We start from the raw sequence: 22459 nt of genomic DNA, 5'->3' as shown, positions 1-22459 counted from the left end.
CTTACCAACCTTACAAAACAGTGGCATCAGGGGATGAGTAAACGACCTGGACGATAACAATAAGAGTAACCACACTGGTTCTGATTCATGATGAGATGATGGGAGTGCAATAATCATGCTAAAAGAACAGCTGAGGCGGAAGATGTAAATGACTGCATTTGACATTGACTGCAACGATGATCCTGAAAATATATGACAGCCATTTTACTTCTATTTATCAATCATGACAGCAACATGCTTTGAAGATGCGTCTCACTAACAGCGAGGATGACCATGCAGACCATGCAGTCAGGTCACAGGAAGTCACTCACGTCATGGTGTTTAGACTTCTGCATGTCACTGTTTTTCTTTTGTTCTTGCATTATGTTGGGGACGTCTGCAGCTTCCTTCTTAAGAGAAACTTTAACACCTGCTTTCTCTACTTTCGGTTTTACACTTGGTTGTTGTTGCTTTCGGGTCTCAGTACCCTTTGGGGAAGGGTGGCCAGGTGCAGGCTTGCTGGGTTGTGGTTGGGCCCGAGCCTTACTTAGGGAGGCCACCTGCTTTGCCTGCGGGAGAGATCCACTTACTTGGGCACCAGGGGGTTTATGTTGTTGCTGTTGGGGGCCTGTGGGCCTTATTCCTGCTTGATGACTGGGTCCTCGTGCCTGCTGCTGATTGGATGGACCTTGGGGCCTTGGGGATTCCATTGGCTGAGGGACAGGGGTGGGAGGTTCTCCCAAGGCTCCAGACATGGCTCTCTGAGTCTGACAGGTCAGACAGAGCCATTCTTTTTTCTGAAACAAAACAGAACAGAAATATTTTACATCTTATAAGTCTTGTTGAGGCAAACCCCCTTAACAATAAAAGCGTATGATATAGAACCAGACTTCATATAAAAAAAAAGTCTTTAGCACCAATTCAGTATATCTCTACTCAGTTTTGACTGCAAATAGTCTGGAAAAAGAATATGATAAGGGTATATTTTATTTCAAATTAAGATAAGGCATAATGGCAGTGGTCCCCTACTGGGTTCGGTATGTTTGATTTACACGCTAGCTGTGTCTGTCCTGGCCCTGGCATTAAAAATATTATAAGTTCAGTTGTTGCTACAGTAAACTAATCACTTTTAATACGATTTCCCATTAGTGACACCCACTGCATCTCCACTGTTTTCTCTATGAACGCAAGAAGAACTTTAGGAATAACATTGCCAAAATTCCACATCACTAGCATTAGGAAGACAACAGCTCTAGAACATTTTTGCTCACACATCCTTCATTTGATTGCTGTGTTCGTTAACAGAAAAGAGCTTTCAAAGGGATGCACTGTGAAGGAAAGCAGCAGTCTTGGGAGACAGCCAAAAATAGGGACTTATCATGCAGCCTGCTGTCTTTGTGTAAAGGGGACTTGTTTGACACTGACCTTTATGCGAACAGTGATATGGATGAGCCAATACTATCTCAAAGTGGTCAGTTAGAGTTGTGCACAGAATAGTTATCAGCATGTTATCAGTGTGAAATAAATGAAAGGTTTATTTGGCAATAAACCAGAATGTGGTCCTTATTTTTCCAATCCCAGTTATTATTCCAATCACAGTACACTGATAGAGAGCATCCCAGATATCAGCTGACTTTGGGACAGATCAGGCAAAATTCTGGTGCCGATCCATTGGGGTAATCTACTGGGGGGAGACTTCAACCCCTACAATGAAGGGAAATACTGACGCCTACACCAAAATATGTGTGCCCTTTTTTGAAAGTGAAATGAAAGTGAAGGTTGATTATATGACAAGTATTTTTTCATCACTGTAAATCCGGAGTGGTGTCACCTTATACATTAGAACAGCTAGTTGTCAATTATTTGTGCTTTGTGTTTCTTGATCTTCTGATAGTTGTTCTGAGGCCACCTTAATTTGACATAAGGTATGATACAAAAGCACAAACCAATGACCCTAAACATCTGCAGGACCATTTCCTCATTTATTTTAAAATCAAATAAACACAAAAATAATTTCAAATCACAGTCAAATCAGTGGCTGGTGATGACCTACTCAGAGACCTCTAGCGTGGCTAACAAGAACTGACCTTCTTTTGCTGCATAAATAATTGCAAAAACCTCCCAAGAATACAAAAATCCTCGGAATGAGTGGGGCAAAAGATTCAAGTCAGATAAATATATCACACTCTCGTGGGGAGTAAAACTATGTACATAAAAGTGTCTTGGAGGCCAATGATAAATCCTCTCAGTAAACATTGGTAAAGGAGATACATGTTGTGAATCTTTAAAAGAAAAGGCTTTCTTTTAGAGCAGCTCTGAGAATGAAAAACAGAGACAGTTATCCTCACTGTCTTGAAGTGTCAAATTCATAAGGTCGCCATCAGTACCTTCTTAACCCTCATAAAATGATGTCCTCATTGTCACAGCACAATTCACTTAAATAGAGAAAAAGAATTGACTTCACTGCACATTTTCCTGTGTTCACATTACTGTAAAAGCTAGCTTCTAAGATAAAGATAACCATACCCAGTACCACCCATTTGACCTGGTCTTCATGAATACGCCAACTCACTTCAGCTTAGATGTAGAACAACATAATTGTAAAATATATTATTATTTTTCAACACCGAATGGTGTATGTAATACTTTCTATGTGAAAAGTAAATGGCATTGCAAGCTTATTCATTCATTCATCTCTCTGTCTTTCCCTCTTTCATTTCTGTTTTCTTTGTCCTCTTTTCTTCATTTCCTTTATCCATCTCCTTAACATCATTACATGTTCTCTCTCTCTCTCTCTCTCACACACACACACACACACACACACACATACACACACACACGCACACACCACCCGTTGATGTGTTGTCTTGTTCATTAGTAGGACTGCTGGTCCTCAGGGTGCTTACTGATTGTGCAAGACAGACCCTGAACACTGCTCTCAGCCCAGAACCTGGCAGAACCTAATATGTATGTGTGTGAGTGTGTGCATATGTGTGTTATAGAAAGAGGTAAATATGATAAGAAAAGAAAAAAAGAAAGACAGATGAGACTTAATAAGCTTGCTAAGCAGCTGACAGTCACACTTGACCACATCGAGTTAGATGCATCAGGGAGGCTTTATTGATCGCTTAGAAGAACAACAAAGACTCATTTCAGCTGTGTCTGTCAAACAAACCCAATCATCTGAATCACCCAATTTCTTTGTTTTCCCATTTCAGCTTGACTTGGTGAAGTTGTGCAGAAAAATGGATGACCAAGCTCACTTGCTGGCAGGATATTTGTTTCTCCCTCCAGAGAAGACCAAGAGTAAGGGAGTGGCCAGTGACTTTGGAGAAATGAAAATCTGTTTTCGCCTGAGACAGCACATGATAAGCATCGATAAGCGCTGGAGCATCAACAGCAGCAATGACGGGAAAGGCAAAGTCATTCACGACAAAACAAATCTGTTTATCACACTTTTTTTACAGAAGAAAGGGAAGATAGAAGCGCTTTATTTCTGGCTTATATTCCTGGCCATTCTCAGGCAGAGAAATAGAAGTTGGGTTATAGAACAAACTAAAGAAAAAGACAGAGAAACGGAGGAGATATAGATGATAAGAAAGACGAAGACAGACAGACTGAAAGAACATATGGAAATAAGAAAGAGAGGAAGAGTGAAGACAGAGGAAAGAAAGAAAGAGAGAGGGAACCAAAGAGCTCCAGAGAAGAGATTGGGAGAACGTGTGTGACTTGCCAGCAGAAGTTTGCTGGCCGCTGAAGCGGGACAAGAGCGGCGGGCTGAGGGAGTGCTTGGCATGCGAGGCAGATGCCTGCGCTTTGTTTGCATCTCCCCCAAGTATTCCACACAGAAGCTAAATATAAACAGGTGCAGGGCCCCTCTAAACTCACCATCTGTGCGTCCCTGCCTCTTGTGAGAAAAACCCAAACTAGACAAGAGAGGGTGTGTGTGTATGTCTGTGTGTGTGCACTTCATAGAGTGCATTTTCATTGCATTTGAGATGTTGTGGTGTGTGTGTGCATTTGTGTATACGTATATGCCGGAGTGTGTGTTTTAGGAAATACCATTTTTGTGCTTGTATATGTGTACGTGTGCATGTGAGGGCATATGTGTGAGAGAAATTCAGGGGAGTTGTGTGTTTGATCTGTGCGTGTATCTGTGTTCTCATTTGAACACTGCAAGAGTGTCCACTCTTTTAGTGGTCATGCACCTGCATGTCTGCAGAAGACACTGTATTGTGTATTTGGCATACTGCGATATGCATCATGTCTGTGCCAATTTCCACCCATTCTCCTCCACAGGCCTTTTTCAGCAGGGAAATAAATGTTAATTAATATCCCCCACGTCGCCGTAATAATGGGCATTTGTTTTGTTTACTATCATTGCATTTCCTGCCTGGCAAACAGAGCCAAGCCCTGCATTTCCCATGATTCAGTGCGACAGCATCACCGGATGGTGGGGGGCTGTGGCACTGGTTTGTGAATGTGACATCACTCATGTAGAGTGCTGTTGATGGCGCCAGGCTGCTGGTGTAGTGGACTATTAAATCTCTGACCCCTTCCAAGCGAATGAAAAAAACACAAATGTAAAAATATAAAGCTATACTCTACCCAGGGTTGGGTGTATTTCTTTTAAGAGATTGAGTCTGGGGGCTTGCGAAAGCCACTCTCATATAGCAAAGATAAGCACCAACTACACATAGGTATATGCAGACAAACAAACACACATATTGAGCAATCATTGAGCAGTAAATCTGTAGGAGAGGGAGATAATGAAAGGAATAGAGCAGGGGGAGGGAGAATGTAAAAGAGAGAGAAAGGGAGAGTAACGGTTGAGAGAGATTTGTGAGTGGAAAAGGGATTATCAGAGTGATTGTCTGTGTTAAAGCCGATGGACAGGCCAGTGTGTAAGTGATCCAGTAGGTCACTGTGTTAGTGACGCATCAGTGTAGAGCCAGGCCTGTGTGTGTGTGTGTGTGTGTGTGTGTGTGTGTGTGTGTGTGTGTGTGTGTGTCTGTGTGTGTCTGTGTGTGTGTGTCACCTCTGTTGGAACCTGTGACACGACTACAGACAGCTCTTTCAGAGCATACACACCTTTCAGAGGAGGAGGCACACCTTGAATCCGTTAACTCTGATTACACACATGCACCACATAATTTCACAAACACGTGCACACGGACGGACACACACACTCAAACACACAGTCACACACTTGCATGATGGGGCCCGCAACACTTAGTGCCTTTGACAGGAAGGAAGACACAGATGGTGTAGCCTGGCACACAAACCTTTCAATACAATTCCAAGAGAGGAGACGCACTAACACTCACACTCACACACACACACACACACACACACACACACACACACACACACACACACACACACACACACACACACACACACACACACACACACACACACACACACACACACACACAGACAGACATCTAGTCACACACAGCAATTTATTTCACTGACAGGTTTTGATTTCACAGGACAGGCTCTTCATGGTGTGCCATGACAGCTCCACTGTTGATGTGAGGCAGCAATCCACCCATCATCCTCATATGAGATCATTCTACCAAAGAACCAGGCTTGGTACAGTGCTGCACGATGGGATGTCACCTTACTCAGGGTAAAATGTTTGCACTTAGCAGTTTACTTTTTGCACTAACTGATACATCTCAGTGCATTCATTTTGTATTTTCCTAGTTTTGTATGAGAGACATATACACACAGTCAAAGACACACAGAAATCATTCACCTCCTGAAACACACACACATATGTTCAGATACAAACACACACACACACAGAGATGTACCACACTCAGAAAAAATAACTTGCTTGAACATGAATGTGGTGGCTCCAGCTCGTTACTGAGATCATCTCATTCGACTGTACTGTTGTTAACCTCGTTAGGGATTGGAGAATTACAGTGCAGGTCACCTCATTAGAAAGCAATAGGTGCACACTGGGTCTAAAAAGGCAACTGTAGGATATGCAGTAATTAACAACTCTTATATCTGGCATACACACAAATTGATGATATGTGCATCCACACATTTTTGTAATGGAAGCTTCACACAACATTTAAAGCAGACATGACACAGGTGACACTTAAATTGCACATTTCATTTGGGCCTAGTCAAAACCTACAATTATCTCTAGAAAAGCCGAATATTCTGTGCTGTGTATGAAGCGTATAAACAGTATATATATATATATATATATATATATATATATATATACATTCTGTGACCCTCTGTAACATCAGATGAAAGTTGCTATGAGGATGAGGAGTAAATGCGCATTGTTGTTTATACATTGTGGTAGCTGCATTGGGTGAGCCCTTGATGGGTCTGAAGCCTGCAGGAAGGCATAGGCTGATACATGGTGCATGAGCCATGACCTTTAGCCTACTGAAATAATCAGGGATAGGGCTCCACGGGCTCCCAACGCAAAAAAGGTCACATGGGATTGATCCACTACACTCACTGTGGAACCTGCTGACTCACTCGATGGCAAAGAATAAATGCTGGCCTTATAAGTACATTTGCATGTGTGTACATGCCTGTGTGTGTGAGCTTGCCCAAGGCTCTCAAGAGACAATCTGATGTGTCCACTATTTTTAAACATCTTGTCTTTTTATCTCTATGTGTCGGCATGTTTCTTCAGGTGCTAATTATCTCCTTGAAAAGTGACAGATGGTAGACAGTTATTTCAGTTTAATTGCGTTGTTCTAGTCCCGTGTGTTGTGTTAATGATGGCAGAGTGGTAGCATAATATCTTGGACATACTGCTAAATCTTGGAACAAAAGGCACCAGACAGGCTCCTTCACATTAATGTGTACTCTCAATTCTACTTAAATAACTAGCTTGGGTGCTGAAGACCATCGCATACAACTGGATTTTATTCAGTGCTTATCACAACCTATGGGGGAGCCAGAGGGAAAGCTATGCTAAGAACAGTCACATTATGCAGCACAGTGTGAACGTCAATCAAGCAAACACACACAACCACACAGACACACACACACACACACACAATCTGGCATTTTTTACATATGCATGTCATCCTCACCACTGTACTCTGACGCCCATACAGACACGTATGCAAATTCACACACTCACACACACACAAACACACAAATGTGTCCATAAACCAGCTTTCGTAAGAGCTCAGTGGGATACTCTCCATCCCATGCTGTCTGCCCAATGGGCCCTGATTCTCATGCTGTGTGATTGAAATGTCATCCATCATTAGATGCCAAAACACAGTCTGTAGTACAGTCAAGTGTGCACATCTTTTTCTTGTCACCCCTGTCCTCTCCCTTACCCTTCAATATTACACCTCCCTTTATCAGTCTTTTCACTATCCAACTCTGTATTTTTTATAACTACTGCTAAATATTACCATGAGACAGATATCTCTACTTTTCCACAAAACTAAGAGGGGACAGTAATCAGCAACAGCCACATTTCTCTTCCCTGTAGCACAATACTGCATGGGACAAGAATAAGGAGTAGAAGACTCAACCGTACATATTTTGGCTTTTTGAGATTCAAATGTGGGCCTCTTCCCCTCAAGACGCCATGGATATATGGCTCTGTACGGAGAGGCAGTCAGAAGAGAGCTAGAAAGCTCAAGATTGGGGAGGCTTGTTTTTACTCAGCAGACAGAAAAGGCTGCTCAGAGTCTGGTTCCCTCTGACTGCAGGCATTATTAAACGTGTGTGTTTGTGTTTGTCTGTTTGTGTGGGTGCAGCCCCTCTTATTAGGTGGATTATTCAATATGTGTGTGTGTGTGTGTTTATATTTGTGTCTGGAGGCACAAGTCCTTTAGTGTCACTGCCCACAATATAACAATTTCTGTGGGGGTGTATGTGTTTCAACCGATGTCTCTCTAAGTGGATATGCATATTTATACTTTTTAAAGATATAACATGCATTTATGTCATCAAGTTTGAGTCTTGGTATGTTTGGGTGAGCAGTACTGGAAAAGACTGACATCACATGAAAATGTCAACCCAGCTGCGAAATGCGAAAGTATTTATGTAAATATAATATATGTATATGTGTCTACACTTGTACAGTGTGTGTGTGTGTGTGTGTGTGTGTGTGTGTGAATGTGCATATATACATATTCATGTGTGTCATGCTGCTATGGACTGGCCTCCAGTGTCCCACCATGACCCCACCCTGCTTCACCCTGGTTGCACTGTCCGCAGGTGCAGGAGACTTGGGGCTCCCGCCAGTCAGCAGGTATGTGGGTCAATCCCCTGGGACTCCTTGAATGGGGTCACGTGGGGCCGGCCCGGCAGCGGATTACCCAGAGGAAATGAAGGATCATCCTGCCCTGAGCCAGAGAGCAGCAGCCCATTCAATCATCAGCAAGGCAGTCAAGGAGTTATGGAGGAGAGGAACACCGAATGTGAAGGAGAGGAATCGCCGTCTCATCAATAGAAGCTGCACCTGAGCTGCGGAATGATGTACTAGCCAAGACTACAGGAAGACTCACAGTACCACATAAACCCTATGTGCATACATTCAAAACTAGGCTAACATACATAGGATATAAGATCTTTTTAGTGCAGGACAAAGTGGTAGCCTTCATGTTTCTCAGAGCAATAACAGTGGAGCGGGGATGGCAGAGTTCCCCGCTTTCCAAAACATAACTAGACATACTGCAATCTTTGCTTGACTGGCAATGTAATTCCTGCATGCAAAGTGATGGCTTGAGGTGACTGCCTGACAAGAACAGCCAGACCCATCTCAGGGTCAGAGGTGAACACAGTACTGCGGAGAAACATGGGCTCCAGCATGTCATTACACTCAGCCTCAGAGAGCAGCAGAATGGGAGTAGCCAGACAGGGAGGAGGGCAAGAAATCTTGGAGCCCATCCAGAGAAATGACTGCCTTCAGCCCTGATGACACTCCCATATGGGGGAATGCATCAGCTGCCTAGCATCCAAGAAGCTGCATGCTATTGTGTCATCATTACAAGGGGTGGTAATAAATCAGTGCAATCTATGTCCATCGCCCATGTTTCTAATTATGAAGCTAATTAATACACTCTCAAAGATGTTTGTCCTAAAAAAAGGTTCCTTGCTCCCCTGAGAATTAGCTCTGTATCATAAGGTTACACGGTACCCTTAATTCCTTTCCATCATTCTACTTCAAGTTTTGCATTCATAGAAAGGCTCTGCACAGTGGAGTTTTCAATAGCCCTGCCTGGTATTTACCTTTGAAACATTAAATTACCCAAATCGGTATACTTAGTTTTCCTATGATGAAACAGCGGATATCCTATTATCAATAAATTTTCCTTATGTCTAATTATAGTGTGTAATGTGTCTGCATCCTTTGTATCGACTTTGTGGTGTCGTCCATCGATTGGCCTAATCCAACTATACATTACCATTAGAAAGGCATACAATACGAATTATTTTCAAGAATGCTTTGCACACATCGACACACCACATCACTTTTTCTCCCAACAGAGTTAAGCCAAAAGACTGGTTGAGCCACTGGTCATTTTGACAGACAGGCAAGCTCAGGAGACAAGTGTTACTATGGTGCCCTGGGCTTGCAGGCGCGTGGCACTGATGTGACAGCTCAACCTGAAATTCTGCTGCTGCATCTGTGGACCTGGATCAAGCTGCTTAAAAGGGCCCCTGTGGTCAGTGACACAGAGACGACAGCTCAGAGAAAGTGTTGGCCTTGTGACATCTATATGGGGGGAAAAAAACAAATAAACAAACCCTGTGTTCTCTTAGTGCCAGTAATTGTTAGAGCTGAGTACAATAGGGGTGGAATATTCAAAAAAATTCCCGTGGACCCTTTCCAGAGCACATCTGATTGAGAAATCTACATGTAAAGAAATTCTCCATCAGGCAACCGCTCATAGTTTTAGAATGCAGAATACCACTTTTGGGTAACTCAAAGCAAAATTAATTTTCATCAGAATGTGCCTGTAGCAGATAAACAAAGAGTCCCCCCAGAGGGGACCTGTAGTTCTCAATACACACACACACACACACACACACACACACACACACACACACACACACACACACAAACACACTCTGTCTGGAGAGCCACAAGATAACTGTCTGTCACTAGTGATTAAGTGTGTGTGTCTCTCTCTCTCTGTAAATGTGTGTGTGCCCTGTTTTGGGGCTGCCTGGATCACATTTCCTGTATTTTATTTACCTCAGCTGTCGGGGGGCATCAGCAGCCTAATGCTGACAGCACATAGGATGGACTTCACACAGAGGAGCAGAGGCTGGACTTAAGGCTATGGAGCTCGACACAAAAACATGGATGCAGATACACACGTACACACACACACACACACACACACACACACACACACACACACACACACACACACACACACACACACACACACACACACACACACACACACACACACACACACACTGCTATGCACATTAGCACTACCCATACTCTCCTTTACATCATCCAAATAGTCATGGATTGTGCATGTTTAAGGGCACACACACATTTGTGTATGCGCACACCCAACAAACACATACACACACAATATGTAGCCTTTAGAGTCACACACAAAACACACACCATCTCAGTTGTGTGTGTGTGTTCTCTCACTCAAATTTATTTTGTCTCCAGGTCAAGCCCTTGAAATGGCTTCATTTGCAGAGAAGCAGAATAAGGCTGAATTTAAGGTCATGGTTCGTGTTGCCGTTTGGCCGCAGGGACAGGGAGGGAGGGAGGGATGGAGTGTGCCCTCCCATTCCACTGAGGCTAGAGTCCAAACGGCCCTGTCACTGAGGGGAAAGATGGGTGACACAAGGGTTTAAGCAGGGTCAAACAGCATGGTTCAAAGGTGATGGAGCAGAAACTTGATTGGCTTACTGATGGAGTTTAAAATGCTTAAATAATGTGCTATGAGTTATATGCAAACCCTACCTCATTAAAATGGAGACTTCCTACCCTTTTTTGTTTGCTTTTGTTGGGTGTTTTATGGGGCATGCTACGTGTATTCTATTACATCACAACAGTACAAACCAGAAAAGCCATAGGAAAGTCTCTCGTCTTAGACCTCCTCTGACATACCTTATTGGGAAAGATTATTCCTCTTCCTAAATAGCAAGATGGGCAAGCAAGCTCATGCTTTGACTTATTTTAGGTAACCTATCTTATTATTATAATTCAGCTATGATGGTGCATTCTAATTCATTCTAATTTTGTGTGTTCCACCATCTTACGGCAAAGGCATTACTGCGGTGGCAAGTCATAGGGGATAACCGTCACAGTTGAAACACTTTGTAACAGGTCTCTGTTCCTACTCAGCTTACAAAAAGATGAAAATTGGGTACAAAGGAGTCGTACATAACTTTCTGAAAGTTAAGTGAGGATTACACAATAACCGATGGTTTCTAAAGAATTGAACAAGACTATGTCCTGTGGTACGACATTGATACAGGTATAAAAAAAATCTGTGAATGTTGTAACAGTGAGCGTGAAAACTGTAACAGCACATTGTGGATCCTGTAACATATTTGAAGGCAAAATTCTGATGGTTCAAATGAAGACAATATGTAGTCTGTTAAATCTGTTAAAGCTGATTTATAGTAAGGAATGGTTATGCTAGCCCACATAATAGTGTTATGCTAGCCCTCAATAATCTTTAAAGATGCTTATTAATACGTTCTTCAGAATGTTCCAAAAAGTACCGTTGATTTGAATGGGCCATCCCAACGTTCTTCCATACATTAATTCCTGCTAACAGACCGCTGCGAAAAGATAATGACCACTGCCCTTGGCAACGGGTTTTGTGCTTCTAATTCACTTCTTTCATATCAATCCGCAAGAAGTCCGGTAATTTTAACGTAACAGACTCATGGTAATTTGAAGTCAGCAAGTAATGGGTTGCTATGCAGCACCTGAAACTTCAAAGTTCTATTTGCTTGAAGAACGGGACTCATGAAACGGCAACTAAATCATTAAAAAGAGATATGTTGGAGGAATGTCTTCTATCGTTTTTGCAAGTAACCGTATAATAAGCGGGATAATGTATTGTCCGTCGGTCATTATCCAAAAATAAATCCCTTTCAGGACGAAACAACACCCTCCGCTGCGCGTCAGGGTGTTGTTCGCCCCATCGGGATTTATTTTTGGACAATGACCTCCGGACAATACATTATCCCTTACATATATATAAATATATGAATGTGTGATTAAAGTGAATGGTGTGCCATGATGAAACACAACACAACAGAACAGCCACCTCAAATGTGGCTGTGAAAACAAATGCACCAGGCATGTAATAATAAGCAATGTCTAAATTATCAATTATATTTTTTTTTTAGTTTTTATGACCAAAATAAGTAAGGGATAATGTATATAACCCAGGTCATTGTCGGGAAAATAAGCCCCGACAGGGCGAACAGCACCCCGACGCGAAGCTAACGAATGTTCAACGTTCAAAATAAGCCCCTTCAGGGTGAAGCAACACCCCTCCGCTTCGCGTCGGGGTGCTGTTCGCCCTGTCGGGGCTTATTTTCCCGACAATGACCTGCGTTCTATACATTATCCCTTACATATTGTGTATACTTTGCCAGATTCGTCCATTGTTAATTGTTATAACTCTGAACTGCTTGTTCTGGAATCCTACCTTAAATATTTAATCTCTCCAACAGGGAGAGTAATGGTCTTGAGTAGGCTTTTTCCTGAAGTGCGTATTTTCCTCTGGGTGCTTAACCTGAGGAGACCTGCGTTATCAGAGTGGTATTAACAGTGTATGCCCCACCTTTCAGCTACTGGAAATCTGCTGTAAGCAATGCTAGTAGGTCCAGATCATTTCAGTCAGATGTTGACACTGTAGGAGTCCGACTCCTATGCACACAACAAGAACTGGCAGGCAGATTGGCAATTCTTGCCTAAAGATTTATGCATTGGTTTATACAGTCAGATTGTTTAATTTTTCCAGCTGCAGATTACAATACCCAGGATCCTATTTTCTCTGTTCATCTATCTTAGTGATAGCTGTCAGAATATCAAGACAGCTACATTAGGTATTCTAACAGAAGTCTTCACTTAGAGCTGCTTGAACTGATTGCATATTCTCTGAGCTAAGCAATCATCAAGTGGAATTATATTAAAGGCTTTATTAACAGCAGCGTCTACATGGCTCAGTTACTTAATGTTTGCACTTATGCTAACTCCAGTGTAACTCAGGGCTCAAATGCAGTGCATGTGTGTGAAAGAAAATTGCACTAGAGGGATACGTAATTCTACGTCATGCAGTAGCATCTCTGTGTGTGTGTTTGTGTGTGTGTGTGTGTGTGTGTGTGTGTGTGTGTGTAGGCTGTGCGATAAAGACATCTTATCTATCCCAAAGGTTCAAGTAGTTTCAAAGAATAACACCAAATCTCCATTAAGAGCATCTGCCAACTGTACAAATATAACACCTTTAACAGAAGATTTGGATTGGTTGCAGTAGGCCTATTGCTCTTACTGCAATGTGAGTTCATCAGACTTGAGCAGATAAAAAATGTCTGAAAGAGAAGATCAGATGATACTGTGATAACTTTTGATACATTTTTCTGCAACATGGAATTCTGTGGGTGGTGCTGTGGTTTTGCTTTGCTAATGCTAGCACGGTGGTTGGAGCGCACCGCTGAAATGATGAGTAACATTAAAGACAAGGCAATCTCAGAGAGGAGGGGGAACAAGAGACCTACGCTATGGTGGGTTTGACGGCAGCCCGAGACTCCGTGGAACCACGGGCCCCTGGAGGCCTGCTCTGGCCCGTTAGATTGGACACCAGGCCTTGATCCTAATGTCGTTTGACGGGGTTATTAAGCCCATACAGGCTTGTGGATGCTCCCAGGCTGCCTAGCCCTGGCCGTGGAAGGGAAGATAATGCATTTCTACAAGAAGGGAATGACTTACAGTATCTTAACCGAATTAAATATGGATTTAGATATGAGTCAATTAAATGTTGTATTTATGAGGAGGATGAGATCAGTGATATCTTAGGTACTGAAGAGAAAGGCCTCATTTCTGAAATAAAAACTGCTCCCTTTTGCTCTTCATTTCTCCCTTTGTCTCTGATTGGATGGTTTCCCGTTAAAGCTTTCTTGCACAAGGCACACACACCACACTAAATGAACCTGCAAAGGCTGCGCATGAAAGAGTTCAAGTGCTCAATTCTTCTTCCAACTCAAGAGGACAGGGGCGGGTGGCAGTAAATAAATGGGAGGTAGAGACGGCACATCAACATAAAACACTGGTAGAGAGGCCACTTAAACATAAAGCACTGATGGGAAGGCCAAACAAACATAAAAGGCTGGAAGGAGACACAGAGGAAATAAAGGCTTAAAAGCGATAGAGTCAATCAAGAGGTCAATTATTTCAGACAGCATGCACAACATCCATTTGAGAAAACACAAGCATGTGAACACAGTAGGGTTTCTCTATCATGTGCGTCACAGCCAACGCGTGCAACGCTGTGAGTCATCTATCTGGTGCACGGTGTCGAGGGACCACACAACATGCCTGAACAACACTCATACAGATTCACACGTACCGGCTGAGAAGTTGTTGCACCCAAGTCAGTTAAACTTGCATTCCATCCGTGGAAAATTCTAAACCACAACATCGGTTTCTAAAAGTAGACCTCTTTTAAGACAATACACTCAATTTAAACCTATTTTCAAAGACTTGAAAACATCTGTGGAACTGACCACACACACACACACACACACACACACACAAACACACAAACAGAATATCCAAATGGCCATCAACTGCTCTCACAATTGGTTCCAGGATATTTTGACAGGAGACCATGTGCTGATTATACAGAATATGATCCCTCTCTGTCTCTTTCATTGCCACTGTCTCTCCCTCCAGTGGTCAGTTAACAAGCTGAAACGCCTTTGAAGGACATCTTATCACCATGCACACTCATCCATTTCATTTGCTTCATGATTACCGGAACACAAGGCCCAGGGGATCCCGCTGTCCCTGCTTAAGCTCAGCCCAGTATATAAATGGACATGTCACCTACCAGTCTTCCAATGAGCCAAGCAATACAAAACGGCTGTTGCATTATAGCATTATTTACTGGAATGCATGATTATGATATGAGGTAACTGAGGGATGGCCTATGGCATATGTACAGTGCTGGCTGAGAATGACAGTGTGTGTGTGTGTGAGAGTGAGTATGTGTGTGTGTATGAGAGAGAGAGAGAGAGAGAGAGAGAGAGAGAGCGTAAAAGAGAAAAACATTATGTATGTGTGTGTGTGTGTGTGTGTGTGAGAGAGAGAGAGAAAATAAAATGTGTGTGTGTGTGAGTGTGTGTTTGTGTATTGACATCCGCATGTGTGTGTGTGCTTCTGTGTATACAAGAATGGTGGACACAGCATGGTGGAGTGCAGGATGCAGGCAGCCATCTGGCTTTGCTTGAGCCTCCTGAGGTGCAGCGTTTCAACAGGGCCAGCAGCGAGGCGGTGCGGCGGCATCACCGGCCCTCAGCGCGCCACGCTCCAGCGCAGCCCAGCAGGCTCACCCGCACATGCTCAGTGCCGTCCTGGCAATAAACAAACTGTGCGTGCAAAGGCCTGTGCTTTGCTTTCGAGCTTTCCCCATCCAGCTCACGCGTGCAAAAAGTGAAATCCCTAATACAGACCTCATTAAACTCGCCTTAGATCCTTCCATAGACAAATCAGGAATCGTTCAGAAAGCCAGAGCTCATCTTTCACCACAATGCAGGGGTGTTTTGCAAGAAGGATCCAGTAGAGCATATAACATTCTATATAACATACAGCTCGATAGAAACTTATGCTAGAGAGAGCCATTGCAATTATGCTCCATTATAACTTGTAGCGTAGGTTTGTGTTCAGAGTGTGGATCTGTGTGTCTGTGTCAGTATGTGACCTGAATAGTGTTGGCCTGCTACTGTCATTCCAAAGTCTCTTTTTTCACACATATAATCCCTGGACTACAAGAGGAAGATCAATCCACTGGGTGGAAATGCTGTAATCCTTGTGTTACACGACTACCGCACACACACACACAAACACACTTGTGCAATGTACACGCCCACACACACACACACACACACACACCCACATACTACAGTTATCAGAGCTTAGGCTACCCAGTATATGAACACTAAACCAGCAGAGGTCCTCAGGGACCACTCTGATCATCACAAACATGACTTAACAGAAAACAAGACTAAAAGAGTCAAACGTCCTCGCAAGAAATCGAATTTTCAGAAGATAAAAAAAAATGGGGTGGAAATCACAAGAGATGAAGAGCAAAGAAGGAAGAGTGAGGCGGTGCATCAGAAGTGAGGAGAAAGACGGTGATGGGGGAAAATGCTGAAAGCCTGGACCTCTGACATGCATGTCTGACTCATCACTCTAAAATGACCTGTGTGCTCTGTGAAACTATTCTAAAAAAAGAATATTCCCAGAGTCCCCAAGACACAGTTCCATAATTGCAGTCCTTACTGCATGTCTATAACACTAAGGGCCCATTATTAGTTGAGATGGAGCACATGTCCCTGTGTTCAGTATTCACCATCATTAGTTTAGATTGAGCACATGTCTCTGTGTTCAGTATTCACCATCAATGCGACATCTGCACTGGCTATAATTGTAAAATACAAAATCCCTAACGCTAGTTAGTCCAACTTTCTATATGACTCTCGCTCTCTCTCTCTCTCTCTCTCTCTCTCTCTCTCTCTCTCTCTCTCTCTCTCTCTCTCTCTCTCTCTCTCTCACACACACACACACACACACACACACACACACACACAAACAGTCCTCAAGGGGAATGCAAACATGCTTACTTAGCACACATGCTGTGTACACACTCTGTACACACACAAACAAACTCTCTCTCACGCACACACACACTTCATGATACCTACACTGTCCAAAGACACAAAACTGACCTTGTGTGACACCTGGGATTATACACAGCACTTTGACAGTCCTATGTATCATGAACTATTTATAATATTCTCCCTCCTTGAATTATTGATCAGCCATATCTTTTTTTACTCTCTCCTTTCATTCTCTCACTCCCCCATTCCCTTTCCCCATCTCTCTCTCTTTCTCTCTCTCTGTGTCTCTATCTTTACATCCTTGGTGCAGCTGTAACAAGCTGGAGGTTCCTCTCGGCTTGTCAAGGCTCTCAGGTCTCAGCTCTCAGCTCACCCCATCTGGGCTTACAGACAGAGTCGAGGCCCTCCCTTCTCCAGCTACACTATTATTAGTGCTTACCAGAGACCGTGAGTCACACTGGAAGGAGAACTTTCCTGATTGTAGTGGCAAATTCAGCACTCCAACACATGCAACACACACACACACACACACACACACACACACACACACACACATAGGCATACACACATCCAACACACTTGCATGCACACACATACAGCATGCAGATATGTCAGACCTCATACACACCAACTTAAATACACACTCCTTACGCACACACGCACACACACACACACACACACACACACACACACACACACACAAACAGACGCACATATCTTTTAATGCACTCTTAAACAGTGATTAAGTGGGGATGCTTCACACAGCAGCAGGGTGTGGTGACTCATGGCACTCCTTCAGGCTGTTGTTCTGTGGCGGCTGCAGTGGCATTACTTTACTGCCTTACACACCGCAGCTGCCCAGCTGCGATAATCTGTGGATCAGACTGCCACCATATAGTTTTATCAGGGAGCTAATGTGACTAGAGTGAACCTGTGCAACCCGTGTCAGGGCTCAAACCTGGGTCACGCTATCCACACGCAAGCTAGCTGGCTCCACTAAATGTGTTATTCCCTTATGTGTCCCTCCAGGAAGCTATCATTGGGGCAACTCAAAGCAACTCATTTAAAAGCTTTGTATCGTGAATCGTGTAGTGCTTGCCTGACGCTTAGTAACAGCTGTTAGCCTCTGTGTAAACTGAGTTTACATATCTGAGCCTTAACTTCCCAATTAGCTGAAAAACATTCATTACGTAATAGAGAGGATGGGAAAATGGCTATCATCAATTTAAGAACTCATGTGTGTTCCTACAGGCAAACATCTTATTATCAACTATTACCATTGTTAAATGTTTCCATTTTAATGTTATGGGCTGAACAAATTTAGATTAGATTTAACTTTTAGTTTAAAGTAACACTTTACAACAATTTGACACTTTTTCAGATATGGTTTTACAGGAAACTAGTTTTGGTACCATCCTCAAATTAATTTTGATAGCATATTGTCATGTGAAGGACCTGTGTCTTCCCCACCAGCCATACAAGATATGCTCTATGTAGTTCTGTCTAACGGGCTGGTACACCCTGCAAAAATGGAAGAAACGCTTTCACACGCATGATATTGCCAGCTAAACTGCCAAAAGACACCATTAGGTGTGTTGGCAAGATTCTATCAGTGCCCACTGGGCTGTTGGTGGTGTTTGCAAAGTTATTGCATGCCTTTTAGGTAGTTATCTTTCTCGTTTTTGGATAGAACTCCGTATTGCTGCATTATCAGAGTACAGATACAAAGCCAATCAAACCCAGCTTGCATCTAACCAGAAGTGCAAAATTAGAATAGTATTATTTACAGAGAGTGTTAGTATAAGTTAAGAACTTTACTTGGTTCAATCCAACTCCTTAATTAACTGAATTAATCAGATAGTATCTAAATAATGTTGCCATTATTAATAATGGTTCCTATTTTGTTCCATATAATACAATTATTTCTGATAGTTTCTGAATATTTCTGATAGCAAAACACAATATTATTTCAGTCAATTTAACAAACCTTCATAAAACATTGAGTTTCCGCAGTGGAGGTGTTCAGTGCTGAGTACTGCTTCCTCAGGCCCACAAAGAGGAAAGGAAGGAATCAAAAAGTGGATGAGGAACATGGCAGTCATTAGAATAGACGCGCTTACACACATTCACACACACACACACACACACACACACACACACACACACACACACACACACACACAAATACATGTACATTCTTGTACAAAAACCCTCTAACAATGTCACAATTGTCCACAATTGACAAAAAGTCATTCAGCTATAGTCATTACAAAAGGACATGAACTTTGTACGAGGTATTCGACACTTAATGGCAAGTGTCATGAGGTACCAATCCCATTGTTTCCATTCTCATTCCCATAACAGTGTTGGGTTGCAAGCATGAAACTGATTTCAACTTCACGGGTCCCTTACCAAAGACCTCATCAGAAACAGCATCTGCACTAAATGGCTCACTTCCATAATGAAACATGTCTTTAAAGTTGGACCTCAGAGTGTGGTACAACTCACAAGCGAGCAAGTCCTCCAGGCTGTCCAGCTCATAAGAGCAGAATAAAAACTCATTATGTTCCGATGTTGAATGGCATTTTCACTTAAATTCACCGACTATGTCCTCCAGGCAAAACCACACTGAACAGTCACTCGTCATACTTTTTTCCCTCCCTCCCTCCCTCCCTCTCTCTCTCTCTCTGGTGCATAAACACACACACACACACACACGCACGCACACACACACACACACACACACACACACACACACACACACACACACACACACACACACACACACACACACACACACACACACACACACACACACACACACACACACACACACACACACACACACACACACACACACACACACACACACACACGCTCTTTAAGACATGCAAATCTTATTTGGTGTGGCATTTTCGGTTCTGCTTAATGTCAGCCTGTCTGATAGAACAACAAGGAATCCATTCCATATTGTCACACATAAACACATAAACACCTGCCTCCACACAAGCCCCCCTCACCATCCCTACACACACAACCACTCACAATTGCCGAAATGTACAGATGCACACACCCACACGCACACACAAACACCCACACACACACACTCAGCTTAGATTTGAATATATATATTTATACAGTATATATATGAAATCAGAGTGCAGACTGATCAAGGGACAAAAATAATTTTATAATCCCAAAATGGGTCTTAGAGAAGAATAACACCAGCCGTATTCCTTTGTTTGTTTCAACAAGAAGAGGAGTACAAGAAAAAAGATACCACAAACAATGAAGAATGACAGTCCAAGTAACAAGCATCACTATGGAAATCTCTTCCCCTCTCTCTGTCCTGTTTGTCTCCCTGTCTGTCTCTTTCTCTCTCGGTCCACTTCCACATACCCTCACAAATATGTAGCAGCAGTTCTGGGGAATGTGGATGAAAGCATTGTATTATGCATTATGATTTTCCAGGCCTCAGCAGGGAATCTCATTTTGAAATAAAGATAATCCCACCTTTCCCCCAAAGACTACCTCCTTTCTGGAAAAGCCCCAGTGCTAAAATACTGATCCCTTAAAGCAAAACTCAATCTGAGAATGATTAAATGCAAAAAAATGGAAATTCATAGTGTTCGGCCAGGAGGTAAAAAGTCAGCAGTCACATCTTAGCTTCTCCAGCTGACCTGTTTGTAGGTGCAACCAGGTGCTCCATGGCCTGGTCACAGTTAAACTAATTACTACATCCTGTATTCATTCATGTTGCTCTCATCTCAAATTATTGTGACTTCCAGGTTATGTGTAAAATGTTCGTGAATGTCGGATGTCATATTAGGTCTTTTATTGGTCATTGTTAGGTGGGCAGCAGTCTGATCATGGTTCCATTGGATCTGTAATTTGACTAACCCCACTGTGACCTCTGCCTGGGCATTCCCAGATGACCAGTCAAAGGGCTGGTGGGGAAAGAATGTTATCTTAAGGCATCAGGGGCAGAATGTGGCATTTAAAGGAATGGCAAATACCTAGCAGTGGGAATTGAGGCATAAACCCAAAGACTTAAGAGTACCTCTCCTGCTTGTCCTTCTCCTCCCCTCCCCTGGTCTCCTATTCTATCACTCTGTCTATCTGCCTCTGCTTCACTCATTCCTCTCAGGTTTGGGTTTATGTTCTTTTTATCGCATCCATTCATGTTTATCAGGTTTATTGGATCATTCAAGTACATTTGGTCTTATTGGCTTCCAACCTGTTTATTATATTGTTATTTACAGTGGTACTTATCCATTTAGGTTTTATCTTACATTCTTGTAGCATTAAAGCTTACTGTTTATTGAATTAATAAACTGTTCATTCATTAACTAGTCATATGACTCCTTGTGTGCCATGGCATCGTATCTAAAAACTGGCTTATATATCAATTGTATTTTTCCTTAATATTTACTGCTTTAATGCATTCTACTGTCCCACAATGTTCAGGCACACACAAACCTTCCAGCCTAGTGTTTTCCATCGTTGGTAACATTTTGGATGCTCTTACAATTCCAACCAGCACATATTACCCAGGAGAGTCAACTCTGTGAAAACACTGACCTACAGCATATCCCCAATACAAACCTTATGGATGACAACTTATTTGACACGAGAATAAGGCGTGTAGACAATAGTTTGGCTATTTGCTTTGAGAGACATGTGATTTGTTTGTGAGCATTGCCCTCAGCAGAGCTCTGAGTCACTGTTGTTCCATCAGATCATAAAGAGGCAATGTGGACAACCCATTGAGCAGGGATAATAAAACACACAATGCTTTCACAACCCATATACCAAGGCAACGTCACCTTATCTGACCTTTAAATCATGCAATAAATAATGGTGTTAGTCAGGGATTTCATTTAAGGATGAGTTATTGACTGCTGTCCCCAGTGATTTCTCATGGAAACAAACGAATCATACATTCACGATTGAAAAGAACGTAATAATGTGGCCACATAGCAGTTTTGGTCATTAGTTTGATAGCATGATAGTAAACAACCCTGGTGGTTCAAATTAAAACAAGCGAGGTCATTACAGAGATAATTACAAGTGAGGCTGACAATATAACAGCTTTTCTCTTTCCAGACCCAGAGTACTAACATGAAATGGGCCATAGGAAAAAGATAGCTTGCTGCTACAAATGTAATCACAATCATAATATCAACAAAGTAGCAAATTTCGCTACTGAAAACAATTTAGTATATAACAAAAAAAGCCCTACCCTTAAGCCTGCATATCTGCACATGAAATTCACCAAAACCGTAGAGATACTAACCACACGATTGGCTCAAAAGCTCTCTTTCATTTACAACACATAAAAATCCTGTAAAAATCCTGAAATGACTTAGACAAGCTGATTGGTCAGTGCCAGGCCTCCGAACGGAAACCAGTGTGTGTGATTGGCTGGGAGTGCGACAGGCCTAAGGTGTGGAAGCTGGGAGGCAGATTAAGGTCATACGGGTGGGCAGGGTGCCATAAGGCCCGGTGTTTGTTTAAGGAACAGTTACTAATCGCGCTGAAAGTATCAACTCAGCCAGGACTTGCCAGTAGGGGTCATGCGCCTCAATCCAGCCACTCTGGAATAAGCATGCAGGCCTCCTCTGCTGAT

At 42.7% G+C, this 22459-nt stretch overlaps 1 protein-coding gene across 1 annotated transcript in view; it reads right to left on the bottom strand.

The window, feature by feature from the left end:
* bsnb (bassoon (presynaptic cytomatrix protein) b) overlaps positions 1–22459 on the bottom strand; it is a gene marked incomplete at both ends in the record, with an annotated part of 62148 nt that overhangs the window by 16853 nt on the left and 22836 nt on the right. The window contains one exon of the mRNA XM_080846290.1: positions 312–776. Coding sequence (XP_080702416.1) covers positions 312–776 — 465 coding nt within the window. The remainder of the gene's footprint in view (positions 1–311; positions 777–22459) is intronic.

This window comes from Sprattus sprattus (assembly GCF_963457725.1).
Source record: "Sprattus sprattus genome assembly, chromosome: 10".
Lineage (NCBI taxonomy): Eukaryota > Metazoa > Chordata > Actinopteri > Clupeiformes > Clupeidae > Sprattus > Sprattus sprattus.
Note: the sequence above shows the minus strand (reverse complement) of the source record. Positions and strands in the feature narration are given on the sequence as shown.